The sequence below is a fragment of the Notothenia coriiceps genome, unplaced genomic scaffold (genome assembly GCF_000735185.1).
Source record: "Notothenia coriiceps isolate Sejong01 unplaced genomic scaffold, NC01 NC01_scaffold00019353, whole genome shotgun sequence".
NCBI classification, from domain to species: Eukaryota; Metazoa; Chordata; class Actinopteri; order Perciformes; family Nototheniidae; genus Notothenia; species Notothenia coriiceps.
The window spans coordinates 615,106-628,954 of NW_011352054.1; the positions used below are offsets into that span (position 1 = coordinate 615,106).

Below are 13,849 nucleotides of genomic sequence, written 5' to 3' on the forward strand. Positions count from 1 at the left end.
GAGGTTTTTTTACTCCACCACCAACACAAGCCGGTGAGCAGCTAGAGGGATAAACACCGTTTGTTGCCAGGGGGATAATATTAGCAGAGCAGTAGTGAAAATGTATTTGTTATGAGGCTTAATATAGATTCTGCCAGGGACCCACACAAAATACACTGGCTCTACTTAAATAAATTGAGGTAACAATTTGCGCTGATCTCTTCAAGTATTTCCAACTTAATCGGATAATGGCTTTTCGGTTTTTGGTTACTTTATTTCGGTTTTAGGGTTAGGTTAGGGTTATGTTATTTAATTCTTATTTTTGCCTGATTTTACTGATTTATTATCAAAAAATTAATTATTTTAACATTTATTTTTATTATTCTAAATGACTTAGGGGGGTCCAANGGGGGGTTTCCTTGGTTGCTGATTGGCTAATGGTTACACAAGCCAAAAAATCGTTATGACATCATAAAGTGGCCAAAATCTGATCAGCTCATTCTCAGACCGGTTTTTATAGAAATGGATCAGGACAAAAAGAGTGAGAATCTTTTTTCCTGAAACTTTCAGAATCTCTTTACACAGTTTACATGTTGATGTATAAAAGACGTGAAAAAGTGGATTTAGCATAATAGGTGCCTTTTAAATCATTAAACTCTCCTCCTACTCCTGATCTTACACCCAAGCGAGGGCGGTTAACAGACCTTCGCAGCCTCAAATCTCTCAATTTAATTTGTTGTATGAATTTTATAACCAAATCCTGCCCACATTCATTCAAAAATACATCACATTACAGACACTAAAGATGCTCTAATATATAAGCATATTTTCATATTCACTATAACAGAGGCAGGTGTCCCTTTCATACCGAGCACATTGAGCGTCACAGTAGCTTCTCCCAGGCTCACGTGGTCCTCGCTGGCCGTCACCTCGCAGCGATACTCCCCCGAGTCTTTCTGAGAGACCGAGTGAAAGGTCAGCGTCGCCCCCTCCATCTTCGCCCTGTTGGCATACTGGCCTATGGTGGGAGGGGACAGAGGTACAGCTTAACAACATGAATAAATCAAAGGGTGATTATGAAAGGACGATGGGAAGAAAGGCAACTCAATATCAGGCATTTCTGTTGAGAGATTTAAAGGAATTCCTGTAGGTTTGTCACTCACCAGTGAATTTGTGATTAAAATACACAAACGTCACCCCCATTCCCTTTTTCTTCCACTCGATTCTGGGGTTCTGATCTTTCTCCGTCCTGAACTCACAGGCCAGCACAGCATCTGGTAGGACAAGAAGAAAAATGTGAATACAGTACATATACTTTTCTTTGAAGTAACTGTTTAGGTTAATTTTTGCTAAATATTTTGATTTCTGTTACAACTGTGTTAAAGTTCTATTGTCAAAGTTTCATATTAGGCCACAATTTTCAATCAGTTTCACTCTGAATGTCAAATTTGATGGCAAAAAAATGCATTGGAAAATATGGTTTGAGACTGGTGAAGGTTTAAATTGCTCTTTAGTGAGGGTGAAATCCATACAGCATTAAAGATATAAGAAACACGTTTACAAAGAACAAAACTTTAATCACATAATGTATGATTTTAAGGATAAGTCAAATAAGCCGAGTCTGACCTGTGTGTTCGTGGACCTCCACTTTGGGTTTGCTGCTGCTGACCGTCACTGACAGAAAGAGAGGACCTGCAGGAGAGAGGGTCAGCTGTGGTCAATCTTCAAGACAGTTTTCACTTTAAGAAAACAATCAGGTTGAGGCTACTTTTTTGTAGGTAAAATTGTTTTCCAGAAAAATGACATGATATCCATCGTAACACACGTTTTAAGACAACACAGACAATCATCATGGATTCACACCATATAGAAAAAAGTTAACTTTCCAAGACAGAATATGTGCAGATCTGCTCTTTACACACACACACACACACACACACACACACACACACACACACACACACACACACACACACACACACACACACACACACACACACAGCCTGGTGGTGCCAGGAGCGGTGGTGTTTAGGAATGCAGGTGATGGATGACTCTGACAAGCTGCCTAATCCCGACCTGATAACCTCCTCTAACGAAGTGTCTTCAGAACACACTGCATTCCTCCACAAAATGTATGAGTCGAAATCTAAAAATATGCTGTAGATGCCCCAAAACTGTAATGGTAGCCGCCTTAGAGCAATGCATTTTTGATAAACTTCAATGGCAACAAGTTTTTACTGCAGGAAAACGCAAAGTCAAAGTTTTATCTAAATACAAATTGATAAATAATGTTTAAAAATGAATATAATCCCATTGATAATGTGCAGTTTCTTTCACTATAAATCCATGTTAACAATTAGTTATTGCAAACGTTCCCAGCTGCTGTTCCCTGTGAAGGATTTAAAAAATTTAACAAGACAATAAGGAGAAAACAACAACGGAGAATCACTTAAGGAGCTTTAATATTCGAGGTAATAATGCATACACCTTGTTTGGTATTATGCAGAGAACACATGGGATCAATGCATGAGTGTGTGTGTGTGTGTGTGTGTGTGTGTGTGTGTGTGTGTGCGTGTGTGGCGCACACATGCGTGGAGAGCATGCTTGTTGAGACAAAGCAGCTCTTTGTGAAAGTAACCTTACCCTCCTCAGCTGGCACAACACACACTCACACAGACAGATATCTACACACACTTGCAGCACTCCACACTGGATGAACCTTTAACCATGACCCTGAGCTTAACCTAAACCTCTCTGCCTTGAACCCGATTTAACCTACAGTAAAAACTGAAATTAAATGCATTGTATTCCAGATGTTTTCTGATTATTTTACTCACAAAAAAACATTTTTAGGATTCTCATAGCAGTAGAAAGTGCTTTAAAAAGGTTTTACACTTTGCAAATAATGCCAGCACCATGCACTGGATCCTTTACTTTTGATCAGCCTTGTCCTGACTGAGGATAAGGATGTATATCTTTTAATCTCTGTGATTTTGTTTGTTCCCTGATCATAAGGAAAAACAAGGAAGATCAAAACAAACGTCAAAACTGCAATTATCAACATAAAGCATTTTGTTTGGAAAGCAGCTTCTGCCCCTGACAGATCCCACGAACGCTCCAAATGCATTTTTCCAGATAGCAAGTGGTCGTATTTCATCTCAGTCCAATCAACAACAGGGTCAGGCGGGGGCCATCTTCAAACTGAAGCGTTGGGATCTCAGACTCCTCCACGAGATTTGTTTCATCAGCCGAAGATCTCGGGTTCAAACGGCATCAGAGTGGGTTTCATGTAAACACGCAGCCCAAACAGAACCACTCCCTGCACAATCTCAGCCTCTGACGCAGTCCCTGAACGCATCACATTTCTCCTCCTGACGTGCACTAACACTACTGATCAATAAATCATGAACCAAAATAATTTCTGTCTGCTTCATGCTGAAATCATAAGCATTTACCACAGTTTACCACAACTTCTCTGTTGCAAAGACCAAACATGCATCACCTAACAAAACCTCTTCATTCATTTAGAAGTCAATCACACAAAAAAAAAAAAACCTGCATGTGTTCTGCATTTATGAGGGACTGTACAACAAGTAAAGGGAGAAGGGGGTCAGAAATAGAGGAGGGTTAAGTCTTTTTTTACTTTAACAATTTTCTTTGCAGCAACAAAAACTGTTAGTCAAAATATATTATCATATATTTCTAATCTAGAGATATTGGGGTGAAGATATGAGAGCAGAATCCAAATAAATTTTATTTTCCAAAAATGTGGTTGGGCCCTCCTACCAACACATATCATTTTGGTACATTCTCTAACTTTTGCCTTTAATATAGGATTTATATTTAATTCTGCGTCTTCTATGCAGGCCTTCAGAGAAGATGTTGATATTATGGACCCAGATTTCAAATGAAATACAAGTCTGAAACAACAGAATACCTGGTGTGAATAATGTTGGAGCATCCACAGACTGAGGGAATACTTAAAGCTTTAACACATGCACTTCTCCCTCGTAAAACGTCTTGCAATAGATCTATAAGCCTCTTTTCTGAGTTTATTATAACGTTCCTAAAAGCAGAACAATACTCACTGTGCATCAAAGTGATGAGGAGGGTCAGAGCCAACACCTTCATGGTGTTCATGTTTAGTCCCGGTGAGTTCAGATCCGTCCGCTGAGCCTCGATGAAAATAGTTTTACTCCAAAGTCTTTGCAGCTTCTTCAAGTTTCATCTGCAGCACGTGCACGCTTTCTGGAGAAGCATGGACAACTGAGGGCAGCGTGCACAGGGCGGAGGTGCTGCTGCTGTCCTGACGTCCAGGGAGACCCCCGCCCACAGGAGGGGAAACATGAGCTCTGAGACGGGTCGTTCTTTGATCTTAGTTTCTCATACAGTACAATTAGCACAAGGTTTAGTGTCTATATTTCCTAGTTAACAGCAGTATGTACGCCTACAAGTGACAACATGTCCAAGACTGATCTGGGTTCTTAGGAACGGAGCAAACATAGGAAAGTAAACACACTTCATTCATTTAAGTTTTTATCAAAGCGACTGAAAATAAAAGCCCTTAACCATGAGGGTGCAAATTCAGAACAGTAAGAATCCAGGAGGTATATTATCCTCAAATAAGTCAAACTATTGTAAGTGCAACATACAGAAGTGTTAGTCAGCGACGGATGACGTGCAGGGGTTGAAAGAAACAAGGTTGATTTACTTGGTGGATATAAATAATCAATTTGTAATCACATTATATGAAATGAAAATGTTCAAGCAATGTTCATTTTAAGCTTTAAAAAGGAGTTTCAGCTCATTGTTTGGCCGTTCAACACTGCTCTGATTTACTCACTTCACTAGAACCGCCAGAGATTTTTTATACCTAAAACCGCCACCGGGGTCAAATTGACCCAGCTTTAGAATGCATTGATTTTCAAGGTAAAAGTATTGCTTTAAAAAGAAAAATGGTCCTGTGGTATTGGTATTTTGACTAGTAATTTTGTTAAATTGTTTCGTTTATTAACGGTACAACATAGCGTTTCGTGAGGCGGTTGTCGTTGTTGGGTGAAAAGCAAACAGCTGTTTGCTGCGGAGCGCAGCGCGAGCAGTCTCCCGTGAGCGGGAGCGCGCTCCTTCACTACAGACTGTCGCATCAACTCTATCTATCTATCTATCTATCTCTCTCTCAATCTATCTCTCAATCTATAAGGAACCGCAGTAGGCAAAAGGCGTTGCTATAGCAACACGCCATGTTTGTTTACACGCGAAATCAATAGCGCGAAAAGGGGTGGGGTCAATATGACCCGCTTGGCGGAAATAGGTATAAATGGCAATTCTTTTGGCGATTTCTTCAATCTGACTTCATATTGACAATTTTTAACAACATAGGGTGCTACATAACACACTTTCAGGAAAAGTCACGGACTGGGAGACTTTAATATGTTATTGAAAAAAAAGTTACATACAATAAAAAACAGCTCTGGGTCAAATTGACCCGATTTGCGGTTCTAGTGTTAAGCAAAAAAGCTCTAAAAACACACCATACCTAAAAACACACCATACCATGCTCAGAAAGCAAAAGAGAAAGTTAGCGACTGATGGTAAACAGAGTGGATTATTAGGCAGCTGAAGGGCCAGATTGTTCCCTAATCAAATGGTGGAGACTAAAATCAGAGCTAAAAGAGAATAAATATTGGAATGACACCAGTACACAACTCCAAATACAATATTGTATAGCTTTCCAATGGTTTGATGTAAATGCACAACCGTTTCATAACATCTTAAAATGTGGTGCTATGTCAGTGTTGTGTGTTTAACTTGTTTCTAGTGCCTCCAAGTGGCCAAAAACTCAGGTACATGTATAAAGGGGAAAGGTAGTGCTAACTCCACTTTATACTTCTACAATTTGCTGTTAAATATATTTCATTTTTCTCTACTTATTTGACAGATATAATAGTTTGGCCTAAAAAGTATTTTGATGATTTTGCTTTTAATTAAATTGCAACTTGTTCTAGCATCAATCGTTATGATTTGATATTTGCTTTCTGTGTCTAACACATTGATTAAATTAAAAAAGTGTTTACCATTATAGACTTGCTTTTATTGCAATCATATTCCTTCATCGTATCTCCTTAGGATTTTATTATTTTATTGTTTTCACTCCCAGTCTCCTCCTTATCACTTCTGATTTCTTTCTACTGTAAGGCACTTTGAGCTGTGTTTCATGTCATGAAAGGCAGTATATCAATACAGTTAACAATAAGTATTATTTATTATTGAACTAAATAAACACATGATCTGATTCAGTCAGCTCTTTAGGAACAATTAAATAGATCTTTAGTGTAATACTAACTACCTCTTTAAAGCGTGTAACCCTCCACCTGAATGTAAAGATGTAAATCCCTCAGAGCTGTGAGTGAAATAGGAGGTGCACAGAGGACAGCTGCTGCTGAGCTTCTGTGTCCTTGGCTATTAGGTTTCTGAGCAGCAGCAGCCACACAACAGCTCATTGTAGCTCATTCTGGTTAATGTGCACACATGCTCACATTTGTGGCCATATGCACACTCAAAGACATACTAAAAGACACACTCAAAGACACACACAGGACACACACAGGGGCCATCAGTGCAGACACGTGTGGAAAGCATAAGAGAAATACAAAGTCTCAAAATCTCTGCTGCAGCACCTGTTCACCATCTACAGTCCCAGCTGCTGCGCTCGAGCAGGTTGTCATGTTACACCATACAGTGTGTGTGTTTCACACACACCAAGAACAACACCGCTCAACACACACTGCTCACTTTACACCAACTTGTTTCACATAAACAACCTCTCTCAATCCTATACAAACCAAATATACGTGAAGAGGCGACTTTACAAGCAAACAGTACTTTGTTTACAGTGGCTGTAAAAGATCAAAGATGTTTTACTCAAGTAAATGTATTAATACCACAGTGCAAAACTACTTTATTGCAAGTAAGATTCTGCATTTAACTGTGTACTCGAAAAAAATGCACAAAAGAAGAAGCATCAAAATATTATGAAAGTACAAAAAATGTAACTTCTCATTCTTCAGAATAATCTTATATTATTTAAAGGGGCCCTATTTTGCTTTTTTTTAGGTTCATATTTGTATTTAGTGCTACTACTGTGACATGTCTCCTTGCTTTAATGTTCAAAAAGCTCTTTATTTGTCTCATACTGCCTGTGCTGCAGCACCTCTTTTCACCCTCTGTCTGAAACCAGAGCCCAGTCTGCTCTGATTGGTTAGCTAGAAACACAAGGGTGGCATTGTGATGTCACTATGTTACGGAAGAAACTCCCACTTGAGGGAACTCTGGGATTTTAGCCTTTGCAGACCATTTTCATCCACAAAAACCTATATAACACACCATTTTAAAGAGAAATATGAATGCATTATTGTTGCAGTTGAAACAATAAAGGTGCCAGGTATCTTGTGACTTTCACCAAGGCATCAATGAACTTTAATGTTGACCAATAACAATACAAAGAGTCAGATAAATTAAATGGGGTAAAAATTACAATATTGTTGCCTCTGAAATTTTGTTGTGTGTGCAAGTGAAAAAGTAGCAGGAAATAGAAATACTCACATACAAATACCTTCATATCGTACTGGTATGAGGTCATTCTCTCCCTGCTGTGACATGGCCAAATGTATGCTGTAAAAAATCAAATCCAATCAGTACTTGTTACGGAAATCTCAGACCTAGTCAATACTGCGGAGATATACAATTAGAATGATCAATCAATAAACTGGTGAAACAAACAGAGTTGTATTTCTGGTTCTTTATTCGAAGCGCTTCAAAGGTACAAGTCTCACAGAGTACAGAGTATTCTGCAAGAGTGCACACAGAGGAAAGGATGTATGTAGGTTTTATAGGATCTTGATAGTTCAACAACACTTCGTCACATGTCACTGAGGAGCCCTGGAAGGAGGGATAAGCTTTCCAGAAGAACAGAAACTGTCAATCACTAATATAGAAAAACAGGAACTCGTTAAGCAGATGGAAGAGACAAGAAATCAGGAACTTGATTTAGGGCTGCACGATATTGAAAAAAACTGACATTGCGATATATTTTTTTCCCCTGCGATATATATTGCTATACTATATTTAACCGGATGAAGGATTTTAGTCACGGACGTCTGGATCTTAACTGGTTGACTCATCATACCTTAAGTCATGATCTAACATGTCATGTCATGGCATGTTGCTTACCCTCAAATAAGGGGGTTCATCTGTGAATGACGAAGAGAATAACCTTTTTGTATCCAAAATAGTTCCAGATGGCAGATGTTGCTTTTCTTTTTGGAAGTAAATCTTCATTCTCGCCGGTATTGTCCTCCTGTGCCTCGCTCATTTTTCACCGGTGTTTTGATGGTCTGCAAACTAGCGGGGCGGGGCCTGCTGTGATCTGATCAAGAATGATTGTGATTGGTGGTTTGCTGTGCATGCAGAGCCTGCATGTCACTCACTCAAGTACCCCTGACATGAGAGCCGCGCAAGTTTTCCTTTTGTAGCAAGCAGCAAAATAATTGTAACATGACGTGTTTGAGTTAATGTACCTACTTAATATCGCACGTCCTAAAAAAAAAACTAAAAAAACAATATTATAAAAAATTAATAAAATCGCACGTCCCTGCGATGTGAATATCGCGCATGCGCATATCGCGGTTATCGCCATGACACGATATATCGTTCAGCCCATACTTGATTGTAGAACAGGGAACATAACACAGGAACTTGTCCAGTACCCTGTGCTTGATACCCAGACACTCATGAGGACTTTTTTCACGACTCTGTGTTTAACCCCCCCTGACCTTTAAAAGTCAATCATAAGAAAGACAAAGGACATGAACTGAAATACATCACCTAGACCTTACTCCTCAGTCTAACAAAGGTTATGAGCTCAAATACATCATTATGGAAACTATTGCATTTGGTTTTACCATATAAGGTAACATATACAATTTGCCACTACATACTACATAAGCTTAAATACATGTATTGCATATAAATACCAAAACATTCATCAAGTACAACTACATTATTCCTTAAATGTGTTTAGGAACAGTATCATTGAATACGTCCCAGGTGTGTGTTTCTTTGGTAGGGCCTTGAACAAGTGAACTGTGTACCCTCTTAATTATGAAGTGCATGCCATGAGGAAACAAAAGAGAAAAAATATGTGCTCTGGACAAGATAAGTTAACAGGAAGGCATAGTTTTATGATTTACAGACAGTAGAAATAAAAGAGGTTGGACTTATGGCGTTCATAAAGATTAGGTGTACCACTAATAAGAGATAAATACAATATACTCACAACGAGAACAGCACACAAACAGGATAATAACTCACTGCTACGACGCACATTTCACAGTAAATCACAGACTACAATACTAAACACAGATTTATTCAAACAGGGGAAGATGAAGGCGCTGGCATTGCTCTCACTGAGCCTCGCAGGTGAGAGATTTTATAATTGTTTTACTTGGTGTGTTATCCAGAATATGGTTTACCTCTTATACTTTGTGTTTTACAAATATGCTCCGTTTAATTTTGCATTAAAAGGTAATTTTTCCTAATTACTTGAAGATTTAGCATCTAGTCTCAGCTTAAATGCAATCATTTATTTCCAGTAATGATGTTTCTATGACTTGCTCTATGAGCTTTGTCCCTAAAGAGAGTCTAGTTAATTATCAACGCTGTGTTTCTCTCATCATATCATGTACAAATCATTCTGTTGTGTCTGTTGTGTAATTGTTTCAAATTGAAATGCTTTACAAGGCACATTAACTCATGCACACTTGAACTGCTTGAACGCAAAATCACAACAAAGATATCTCGAAACAAAAGAGAACTATACTACAAGGAAAAACCACATGTCAGCAGATCATAAAGTGTGTGTGTTTCAGTCTGAGGGGTGTGTGTCCAATGGCCCAATGTCGTCCAATGGTGGCATGTAAATTTAATCTGCCTTTTCTCACCAGCATTTCTCTCTTATTTGTCTCTTTGCAGTGGCTCTGGGAAGGCCACCATTTGATTCACGAGTTGCACCGAACCCTGTGCTGACTGGAGACAACCAGAGCCCTCTGCTGGGAGACTGGGTTCCTGTGCAGGGTCATGTGGTGGTGGAGGACCCTGCACCACAAGTCCGGCCTCGCTTTGAGGAGCAACAGGTAAAACCAGCTCCAGTAAATCTGAATCCAGAGGTTAAGGCTGAAGTAAAGTTGACGTGAAGCCAGATGTTGAGATGGAGCCAGAGCTCAGCAATAACCCAGACTTTAAGGTGGAGCCAGATGTTCAAGAGGCAGAATCAGAAGAGAGCCACATTGACATGGAGGAAAAATATGAACTTGTGGGTGAACCAATCATGCAGCAGGAGCCACTGGATGAAGACAACGTGTCTGAAGCAAATCAGAATCAAGATCCTGTCAATCAACGTCTCTCAGAGGAGGGAGAGGGGCTTACAAGAGAGAAGACCCACTTTTTAGACGGAGAACCAACAATGGAACTGGAAAACCAACAAGTTGAGGATGTGCCAGAGCTCAGCGATAACCCAGACTTTAAGGTGGAATCAGAGGTTAAAGTGGAGCCAGATGTAGAAACAGAAGAGAGGCACATTGATATGGAGGACGAATCTGAAATGGCGGGCAACCCAATCATGGAGATGGAGCCACTGGATGACGACGACATGTCTGAAGAAGAACTGAGCAACACAGAAAAGTCTTTAAGGGCAGCATTTCAGCATCAAGACCCTGTCAATCAATATCTCTCAGAGGAGGAAGAGGGGCTTATAAGAGAGAATACCTACGTTTTGGACGGAGAACCAATTTTGGAGCTGGAGCAACTGGAGGTTAAAGTGCAAGAGAACTTTGAGGAAGAGGGTGAAGAAGGGCGGGAGAATGACATTGAGCGTAAATATGAAATAGTGGGCGAGCCAATCATGGAGCTGGAGCCACTAGAGGATGACAACGAACCTCAAAAGGAGTTTCCGGTGCAAATGAACCTTGAGGAAGAGACTAAATCAAACCAGGAGACTGAAGAGAAGCACATTGACATGGAGGCAAGATATGAAATGGTGGGCGAGCCAATCATGGAGTTGGAGCCATTGGATGATGACAACATGCATGGAGAGAAACTGAGCAGCAGGTCAGAAGTTAACACAGAGAGAAAATATGAAATGATGGGCGAGCCAATCATGGAGTTGGAGCCACTGGAGAACAAAGACACGGAGCAGACAGAAGAGGAAGGAGGGCCAGCATTGGACATCTTTGGGCAGCCGATGAAAACTTCAGAGGAGTATTTCCCAAATGAAGAGGCTAGGATGGGCTCTCCCATGGTGGGTGGGTCCGACTATTTGATGATGGATGAAACAGCGAGTGAGTTTTTCCAAACAGACCAGATGTCCCCAATGGCAGCAGACAGTCCTGTGATTAATCATGTAAGAGAGCCAAGGGCATGGAGGAGGCAGGCTGTAAACAATCCTGAAGAAAGAAGATCATCATCAAAACACAACAAGCAAGGTAAAGTGTGAACAAATGATGCACACACACTTTAATAAAGAGATTGGAAAAGAGAACTGATTACAGTTTAAAGAAATGTTTTATAAGTGCATGTGAGTTGTGTTTTAGAGTTGGAAAACCTATCATTTAAAAAGAAAAAGTGTGTAATTTCCCCTTTTGGCCACAGGGCAGAGCTGTTCCCCTGGTGTGATGATCGAGGGGAAGTGTTACCAGTTCTTCAAAGAGCCAAAGAAGGCCGCAGATGCTGAGGTATGTTGCACACTTTGACACTTCCAGGTGTGCACAAGTTTAACATTAATATGTTTTTTCTCTTACTGTGCCACAGAACAAAACAAAAACTTGTATTTTTATTGTTATTATTTTTAAAGTCAAGTAAAGTAACTTGTTACTTTTATAATTTAGTAACTAATAAAGTAACTAGTTACTTTTTTGAGAGCAGTAACTATAACTATTACTAGTTACTTTTTAAAAGTAACTTGCCCAACACTGCTCATAACATCAAAAATTCTACTGGCAAATAACCCGCTTAACACACACATGACATACTGGCATTAGTCCATATTACAGTAGCTCGCAGGTGACGCAATGTTCGTCAATTCTCCGGTAAAACTACGATAACGTGCAATATAAATATCTTATCTGCATTACCGCTAGTTTGTTACACTTACACATTTATTATACATCTGTGTCACTACTTTTCACCACTTTAGCTTACCTGAAAACACAGAAACACAACGACATCATTGCAGCGTGGATGCGATGCAAACTGCGGGCTCCGTTTTTAGTGATGCCTTCACCTGTTGTGAGTTTCCCCTGCAGGACCCTGAGCTGCCCTCTGCGCCTGTGTGAGCTGTACTCTTTTTAACATGAACTTGACCTATTCAATATTATAGTTGGCATACATCAGGCAATTACAGGTTAATTAAATAGAACTAAACACAAATATAAAGTTTCTTGTTTCAATACACAGTTGTATGTCCATAAACATTCCGACTGTGCGTCCCACAGGTACCAATATTATTATTTTTCAAAGATTAACAATTAAACCTTTTTAAAGCTAAACTTCTTATATGATAATGTGCATTATCCCACCTTCACTTCTTCTCTGTTTCTCTGCAGTTCTTCTGCCAGGATCATTTCTCTGGAGGTCACCTGGCTTCCATCTCCAGCCTTCACGTCCACAGAGAGGTGATGAACCTGATCCGGCAGAACGGAGGTCTGACTCGCACCTGGGTCGGAGGGCTGAGATATTTGGAGGTGTGTATGTTCAGCCACCTTATACTGTATCTCATATCCAATACCATCATCATAAATCCGATTATAAATCATGTTTTATTTTATTTTTTACACGTCATAGTCTGTATCATATTTAAATAGCAGCTCTATATTAGTGCAGTCAATCAGAAAGTGCCGTTATTTGATCATACAGTATCATCAATTCGATAAACAAGACCTATCTTGTGAAAAACCTAAGTGAAAACACTTTTTCTAACATGGTCCCAAGATAAAGGCAAAAAAGAAAGTAAAACAAAATTCACAATTAAATATGAATTAAACCTTCCTGTAGTCTCAAAGAATGTACATTTAAAACATTAAGCAAAAAAAACGAGGAAAGCTAAAATAACAATATCATTGCAGACTACATCATCAATCATACATTTACACTTTTCCAAAGAAAGGCACTTACCTGACTTCTATAAGACCCTTTTATTTAAATACTTGATGTGTAGAAGAGGGCTGTTTCTAACATGGGAGCAGCTTAAAAATAAGTAATTTGTCACTCGATTATTCACAATTTTTTATAAATTGTCTTATTCTATTCTTATATAAGCCTTAACATACCTCTCATTATTTATTATTTGACTTCCCTCTTTACCTATACTATTGTTGTCTGTGTGCCGCTGTGACAACATCATTTCATTAATACATGTCTACCATACGATAGGATAGGATAATTAATTTCAGACAGAAGTCTGACATTTTTCTTGCATCAAAATCAACAAGGACAGATATTTAAAACAAGAAACAGACTTTTAACATTATATTCACTGAGGACAATGTGTGTGACTCTTAGACGTGCATTCAACCTGGGATTGACTCACTTATCTTAAAGGTCCCATGTCATGGCCATTTCCACTGATCATAATTCCATTGTTGAGGTCTACTAGAATAGATTTATATTGTGCAATTTTCCAAAATCACTTTGGTTTCTCATACAGCATCTCTGTAAACTCGTATCACTGAATTTCACTCTCTGCCTTTAACGGCTCGTTGTAGCTCCAGTAGCTCCAGCCCCCACCCTCCCTGTCACACACACACACACACACACACAC

The 13,849-nt window shown here is 39.4% G+C and overlaps 2 protein-coding genes across 2 annotated transcripts in view; one reads left to right on the forward strand and one right to left on the reverse strand.

The window, feature by feature from the left end:
* The window catches only part of jam2b (junctional adhesion molecule 2b), a 38,770-nt gene extending 34,377 nt beyond the window's left edge, over positions 1 to 4,393 (reverse strand). The window contains exons 1-4 of the mRNA XM_010778670.1: positions 4,068 to 4,393; positions 1,606 to 1,671; positions 1,143 to 1,253; positions 848 to 997 (exon numbers count right to left, since the gene is read on the reverse strand). Coding sequence (XP_010776972.1) covers positions 848 to 997; positions 1,143 to 1,253; positions 1,606 to 1,671; positions 4,068 to 4,119 — 379 coding nt within the window. The 5' untranslated portion in view covers positions 4,120 to 4,393. The remainder of the gene's footprint in view (positions 1 to 847; positions 998 to 1,142; positions 1,254 to 1,605; positions 1,672 to 4,067) is intronic.
* Positions 4,394 to 10,243: 5,850 nt separating this feature from the next.
* LOC104951958 (uncharacterized) overlaps positions 10,244 to 13,849 on the forward strand; it is a 4,063-nt gene continuing 457 nt past the window's right edge. The window contains exons 1-3 of the mRNA XM_010778705.1: positions 10,244 to 11,516; positions 11,683 to 11,765; positions 12,636 to 12,773. Coding sequence (XP_010777007.1) covers positions 10,244 to 11,516; positions 11,683 to 11,765; positions 12,636 to 12,773 — 1,494 coding nt within the window. The remainder of the gene's footprint in view (positions 11,517 to 11,682; positions 11,766 to 12,635; positions 12,774 to 13,849) is intronic.